At 37.9% G+C, this 7,979-nt stretch overlaps 1 protein-coding gene across 1 annotated transcript in view; it reads left to right on the top strand.

Annotated features, from left to right (window-relative positions):
* The first annotated feature begins 7,322 nt into the window (after positions 1–7,322).
* The window catches only part of LOC129453634 (uncharacterized), a 213,392-nt gene continuing 212,735 nt past the window's right edge, over positions 7,323–7,979 (top strand). The window contains exons 1-2 of the mRNA XM_073862400.1: positions 7,323–7,371; positions 7,587–7,940. Of these exons, the coding sequence (XP_073718501.1) occupies positions 7,323–7,371; positions 7,587–7,940 (403 nt within the window). The remainder of the gene's footprint in view (positions 7,372–7,586; positions 7,941–7,979) is intronic.

Here is a 7,979-nt window from a genome sequence, read left to right as displayed (position 1 = left end):
TCAATGTCTATGAAAGGTGGATACAGATAATGGGTGCCCGTGTGCCACATACACATTCTGGTCTTGTGCGTGTGTTATGGTTAAAACCAATGTTTTGTAAAGATTTACTGCGTTTGTATTAGCTATTTTGGCAACCCCTAACTGTACAAATTATGCCAGTCTTCCTAGATTTCATAATAAACTTTAAAAAGTCAGTCAACGTGTCCCTCGCAATACGACTACCATTCGCTTTAGTGGCTGACCGAAAGTTTTACAAAAAGGAGCTGAAAAATGGTGGCGCCCACATTAAAAAAATAAGGTGGATAGGCTCTTGTGGTCAAGGATTGCATTAGGAGAGCAAAGATTTTGGGTTTGATTGGGTTTTGAAAGTTGCAATTAACTTGTATTTCAAATATTTTCCCCTGCTATATATGAACCCTTTATACACTTTCCTGAGGAGGAGGAGAAAGTATATATTATCTCAGAAATGTGACAACGCAAATCCGGCTGTACAGGTGAGAACAATAACAACAAATATTGTGGCTCATTTATCAATCTAACGTAAAAACAACCACAAATCTGTGCACAAATATCATGACAGGGTTTATGTGTGATTGATAAAACATTTGTATGCCACCAATCTTATCCTTCAAATAATCGTACGTTGATAAATGTGTCAGAAAACTATTGTAACTTGAATATACGCCCATACTTATATAAATGAAGATTGTTTATTGTCATTAATATTTTTATTTCTCTGTTTCTCCAGCCCAAATCCCAACCAGACTCATCAACATTGGACAACTCCACTAGCCTGACTACGTCAGACTTCGTACTTCCGCTAAATTTCATTACGCTTCTGTACTCAGTCTGAGATACCTCCCATTCAAACCGTTTTCCACCGGTCTCAAAACGACCGTCCAATCAACGAACAGAGGGCGGGCTGAGAGCCGTGACGTAGACGCTAAACGCCGAATCACGGTTGTAGTCTGTTGTGGACATGAAGACACAAGGCTTGTTCGACTTCACGTGGCGCTGCAAGAACCGACAGCCGGATGACGTCAAAGTAACGCGAGAACGATTCGAGAAATCATACGAAGTGTAATTTCGTCTCGCTCTCGCGGCACTTTAACGTTATCCGTCTGTCAGTTCTAGCGGCGCCGCATGAAGTCGAACAAGCCTACAGAAAGCTCTGTTGTGGAGAACCGGCACTTGCCAACTTAAACCCGAACAAGAAAAGTGTTTGTTAAACATTTGAATGGAGATTATGTTGTTGCCCTGCTCCCGACAAGTTTTTGGAAAAGTTTAATTTATCAACTTTACCGATCGTCAGCGAGAAACTGTGTGCAGCACAGCTTGACGTGCACAACGATCGAGAAATCATGGAAGGGAATTATATTGTTCACAGTTAATGTTGGAGGACGCGTGGGCAAGCATTATTTGGTGACATTCCTGATTAACCAGAAAATAAGGTAGGGAGATTTAATTTACATATGGTTATTGTTGTCTGGTGGAAGAGTTTGAGAGGAGAGAGGGGCTTTCCTCCCGTTAGACGTGAGTGGAAAGCCACTGTAAGGATAGTGTTCAACTAGCTCTGGCCCGATTTACTTTACATAATCTGCAAAAGTCGTTCATAGGCATGTTAACTCTGGTATTTCGCTCGATGGGTTTGTTTTCACATCATACGTGTATTTTACAGCAGAGATTCGATGCGGCTGATCCGGCGCATAAAGCACATCATATCCAAATGTTATGTGTGATTGGCTTACGTTTAGACCAATGATTTTAAACTTCAGACAAGCCCCTCCCACGAGAAGGAAAACGATTGTCAATTATGCCCAGCCAGACTCTGTCTATGAAGCGAAGCAAAATAGCAGAGGATGGTATTACCAGGCTACAACTCCACACCTCTGTATACGGATTCTGACTTTACCCACAAGACTCACTCAGATGAGCAGATCATTCATTATTCAAGTATTCATTTCAAACAGTCTCACAAGACCACGTCTTGCACCTCTACTGTTATATATGCATCAATTGAAGATGTTCATTATTCCACTTTGAAGTTAAAATGACCCTTAACTAAATCATGCTTTGTCAACTGTTTCTGTCCACCATGTTGTAACAAACATGTCTTATGTCTAGGCCTGTGTTTTTGTATATATGTAGTTTCAATGATCAGAGGGTAGCATGAGAGGTTTCATGTTGCATTTATTGGTAGAAAAGCTTGTCACACCATAGCAACAGTAAACCAGAGGTGAGGTAAATGTTCAATTTGAGGACATTGCCAAGATGACCCCAAAGGAGTTGTTTAAAGGGATTATGAGCGGACCGCTCTAACTATTGCATTAGATACTGCTAATGTATTTCCTTATTTGTTTTTGTATTGTATATTGCTTAATGTATTGCCTGTTATCAGTCATACATAAAAAAATTATGCTAAAATAGTAGTCGGAACGTCTAATTTGTCATATGCAAAAAAAAAAAAAAACACTGACAATAAATAGTCAAAAAATTATCCGTAGTGGTACCCTTTCAAAAGGTTTACACCTAAAGAGTTTATATTATTACCTCAGGTGTACAGTATATTATTGTATACCTTTTGTATTCATGTTTGTACCTGCTCCAGTGACAGCTAGGGGCCATTGTTTAACCATTTTCTGACAGTTTACAAACACGTGACTAATATTAATATTCATCATTACAAAATAAAAGTTGTATTAAAAAGGTATATTACATGTTATAGTAGTTCCTTAGTAGCAAACATGTAAATATTGCATGATTCATGAAAATGACATTTGTGATTTTTCTTACTATAAACAGACTAAAAGAGGAACTGAAGTATTATTACAAAATATTTACGACACATTGCACACCAATTTCCACTTAAAAAAAGCTTGTGGCATAAACTGTTAATAAAGTAAAATAATAATTATTATTAAAGTTTTTTGCAGACAAAACATACAAATTTAAGTAATTTATGACCTTATTTCATCCGGTTTTTCATTCTCAGACTTAAACACCCTGATTTGTGTTTCCCCTTTAAGAGGGTTCGGCCTGGCTCGGTGTCCCCGCCCACTTTGATGTTTGACAGCCTACACGCTTCAGAATAACTGAAGTTTCACTCACACATAGCTTCCCTTCTTTTTTAAGCACACTGCGTGTTTATTCATGCTTATTACACGGCTCTCTGGAATGCTTGATTCTGATTGGTCAGTTGAGACATTTGCAGGTTCGTTCTTTTCAAATAATAACCGCTCCAAAGTAATAACGCATAGCCGGCGCTACTTGTATGTTTTAAATCCCTCCGCGCTAACAAAGATTACTGTTTGGCGCCATCTTGTGACAAACACTGGACAACCACAATTAAGAATGGAACATTTTGACATTCATTTTAACATGTACGGAAAAAACAAAACATTTAAACAGTGGATAGAAGAACGAACAACGATAAGACACAGAGAGCCTACTGAGACTGAACTTGACAAAATAGAGCATGACCGCTACGAAGCCAACACACACAAAAATACAGAATGGGCATTAAAACTTCTCAAAGTGGCTAAAAGAGAAAAAAATTGGAGAAGTATGAAGCAGAAGATCTAAATAAGGTATTACGATCATTTTATGCATCTGTGCAAAGTTTCGCGGAAGGATAAAAATGTACATTTAAAACAAATATGCCAATAAAATGTTTCAAATTCATATTTATGTCCAGTTTTTTTCTTATGTGGCAAGTAGCCGTGTAATAAGCGGGATAATGTAGAGGCAGCCGGTAGTTATCGGGTAAATAAGCCCCTTCAGTGTGATACAAGACCCTCTGCTTCGCGTCAGGTCCTGATCACACTGTCGGGGCTTATTTCCCGATAACTACCGGCTGCCTCTACATTATCCCTTACATATTCAACATAACACACAAGCAGATTTAATTACCACCTGTGACTCATGACCCGGTTGGGGCTTTTCAACGAAATCCAGCGTTAAACAAACACACACGCAAAACTCTGTTGCTACCCTGGATAAACAAACTATATCCAATGTGTCCATAATGCTGGCTTACCTCTCCTTACATCCAAAAACACACTATTATTTTTTGCCATTGTTGAGTGTTGATATAAAACAAAGCTGTTGTGTGAAGTGATGCCTGTGACTATTACTTGAATGAACAATGCTAATGAGAATCCTCGTCGTCCTGCTCTTACTCCGATTGATGTGTGGGCGTGTTTTTTCAGGGGAAGTACCCATAAAGGCAATATGATACGTAATGGCTACCCATGGTACGTAAGGGGTGCCCATGTTTGAAAAGGAGGTATGAGTTTGGCCCAGAGATACTCCGTCACAAGCTTAACTGCTTTGTTGACACTTTGCATTTGTTTAGCATGAGGATTACAACTCTTTAATGGTGCTAATAAGTCAGAATGCATGAAATACCATTAAGTTAACTCGTCAATTAAGAGAAAACGCTTCCCTGCCAATTATGAGTTTTTACGGTATTTCTGCTATTATCCACCAGGTAATGCTCTTACCCAACCCGGAAGGCAACCCCTTAGGCTAAACAGTAAGTACTCTGTGTTTGTTTTGATCATCGCTCTGAATCTGATCTCTATCAAAAGTCCTTCACAAAAATGCAATTTTGTATTTTTGAAGAAACCTACTTATATTTGAGAGGTAATAAAAAGAGAACAAATGAAGGTAAGATGAAATGTTTTCTGTTTGTTTGTTTGTTTGAAAGCAGAGGGTCTGTTTTCTTTCATTTGATATATTGTATGTTTATATATTGAAATAAGAACATTTTCTGGAAGGCATTAAACTTCATGAAATCCTAAAAAAAATGCGGGCGCTGCATGGCAACTTTTTTAAAAAACGCTGGCAGGAAAAGAGTTAAGATGGATTTTTAAAAATAATAAACCATTTGTGAAAACTTAACTGACTTTTTAATGCTTGTCAAGCATTAAAAAGTCAGTTAAGTTTTCACAAATACTTTTAGACACTGAATAATTTTCCAAACCTTACTAATGGGGACAAAACATTCTTGTACTTGAAAAAGATCATATTCCATTTATATTGGTTAAGAAGTGTTTTTCATATTGTACTTTGACCAATCACATGACTGGAAAATAAGTCATCAAGTCTCCCGATGTGTAGTGAGCCAGATAGTGTCCTTACCAGTGACCAAGCCCATGTGCGCAATATACTAGCTGGGTTATGTTCAAACTACATTTTTGCACTCTTTCAAGGGCACTTCGTGAAGGAGATGTGCGTAAACAAACTCTCCAGATAAAGAGAAAGTGATTGTTCTCATTGCTGTATAAGTGTATTCTAATCGGCCAAGCTATGAGACACAATAATTGTGCAACTCCCTTAAAAAAACTGGCGGCCAGTGACTTTTTTGAGAGCGCACTTAACATTTAACCCATCATGTGTGTGGTTCATTATGTCAAAATATGTGTTCGGCACATCATGTAAACTTATGTGCATAACTCGTCATGTCAAAATATGAGCCTGCTGCAGACACTTCAAAGGAGTTTATAGTAAAAGAGATGCTTGTGTTTGCCAGATACTCGCTTAATCTCATGTGTAATCAGAGTTTAGTATTAAGTGAATGCCTTGCAAGTATTTTGTAAACATGAAAGTCTCTTTTGTCATAAACCCCTTTGACACGTATACAGCAGGCACATATTTTAAATGACGCATGATGCATATAGGTTCACATGACGCAATGAACACATATTTTGACATGACGAGCCACTCACATCACAGTCAAAACTACATTTGAATTTGCACCGCTCGGAAGAGATGTCACTGGCCGCCACTGCTCAAAAGTATACAGATCAAGAGCTCTGATCTTCAAAGGAAAAGGGACATAGGGATGATCACTTCAACCACTAATTCAATAACTAGGTACTGTAGCTAGGGAACTGATTAAGACACAAGGAAACTCTTAAGAAACAGTGTTTGTGCAATTTATATGTGAGCGTGTGAAAATCCGCTCTGGTGTCAGCTTTATCCAGTCACTTACAGTGAGGAAAATAAGTATTTGAACACCCTGCTATTTTGCAAGTTCTCCCACTTAGAAATCATGAGGGGTCTGAAATTGTCATCGTAGCTGCATGACATAATCCAATAAATAAATAAATCCAGAAACTATTTTTAACTATTTATTTGTATGATACAGCTGTAAATTAGTATTTAAACACCTGTCTATCAGCTAGAATTCTGACCCTCAAAGACCTGTTAGTCTGCCTTTAAAATTTCCACCTCCACTCTATTTATTATGCTAAATTAGATGCACCTATTTGAGGTTGTTAGCTGCATAAAGACACCTGTCCACCCCATACAATCAGTAAGAATTCAACTACTAACATGGCCAAGACCAAAGACACTAGAGACAAAATTGTACACCTCCACAAGGCTGGAAAGGGCTACGGGGAAATTGCCAAGCAGCTTGGTGAAAAAAGGTCCATTGTTGGAGCAATCATTAGAAAATGGAAGAAGCTAAACATGACTGTAAATCTCCCTCGGACTGGGGCTCCAGACAAGTTCTCACCTCGTGGGGTCTCAATGATCCTAAGAAAGGTGAGAAATCAGCCCAGAACTACACGAAAGGAGCTGGTCAATGACTTGAAAAGAGTTGGGACCACCGTTTCCAAGGTTACTGTTGGTAATAACTATAAGACATGGAATGGAAGGTTCCCCTGCTTAAACAAGCACATGTCCAGGCCCGTCTTAAGTTTGATCCAGAGGAGTTATGGGAGAAAGTCATGTGGTCAGATGAGACCAAAATAAAAATTTGGTCATAATTCCACTAAACATGTGTATGTATGTTGTATATAGTGGTTGCATTTCTGAAATTTAAAAAAATCTTGATTATGTATGTGCCCGACAAATGCAGCTTATGTGTATGTATTGTGGATATAAATAGTGTACAGTATAAATACCCTCCTAGACATGGACAACTGCAATGTTTTCGTTTGTTTATAAAAATGAAGATGACAAGGAAAGTTCTCAGTTACATTTGTTCTCTAAGGGAGTGCTTTATAAATTGGAAACTATAAAACATCATATGCATTGGTAACTACCAAACATTCAGTTTGTTAAAAGGTCATTTCCTCATCACTGCTCTTAGGAAATAATAGGAACCAGATATCATGACATGGGTTGCAGCAGCTTTAACTAACTTCTCTTCTTCAAATCAACAAGGGACGTTAAGTGATCCCTGCATCATATGATGTATGTACATCTAAGCTTTTAACTGAATTAGCAAACAATTAAATGTGCATTGTCTTTTAGTCTGGACAAAATATGATGTTGTTTTGCAGTGTCAATTTACACAAAGGAGAGACATCATGAACTTCATCTCATTCTCATTACTGATCCTACTGCTACACACTCCAGGTAAGATTAATTCCCTAACATGAATAGAACAAGAAACGTCTGTATTTGGGTTTGTTGACCAGTGCGAATTGGCCTTAATATGAGCATGTAAATGTTGTATAATTCATTGCTAGTAAGTGAAGTATGAGTTGCCCTTTCTGGGTTTATGATTTAAGTGTTTTCTTAAGTATCTTATGAGACGGATCTGTCTTATATCTCGTATGTAAACATTTCAGTTTCAGGCTCTTTCAAATTTCTTTCCTGGCATGAGACTTGTCAGGAATACAGTATATGTGCTTTAAAGCACACCAAAGTGACACTGAGGTGCTCTTACTTAAAAACTAACATCAAAACTGGGTTCTGGTTTAGCAAGAAACAGAGAACAAACTGGAGAAACAAAGATGAACCTGAAGATTTGACTTTAGATTCAGATTACTCAGGACGAGTGGATCAAGAGATCACTAAGTACAACTCAGAGCTCACAATATCAGATGTGAGTCACAGAGACAGTGGTGAATATCAGCTCATGTTCATTATGAAGGATGGAGTTAAACATCTCAGCTCAGTCACAGTCAATCTAACAGTCACAGGTACATTTACATTCACATTAGTATCGTTCAGATTATTTT

Source organism: Misgurnus anguillicaudatus, chromosome 23 (assembly GCF_027580225.2).
Source record: "Misgurnus anguillicaudatus chromosome 23, ASM2758022v2, whole genome shotgun sequence".
Lineage (NCBI taxonomy): Eukaryota > Metazoa > Chordata > Actinopteri > Cypriniformes > Cobitidae > Misgurnus > Misgurnus anguillicaudatus.
The sequence above is the reverse complement of the archived record's forward strand: the minus strand, read 5'-3'. Positions and strand labels throughout refer to the sequence as shown.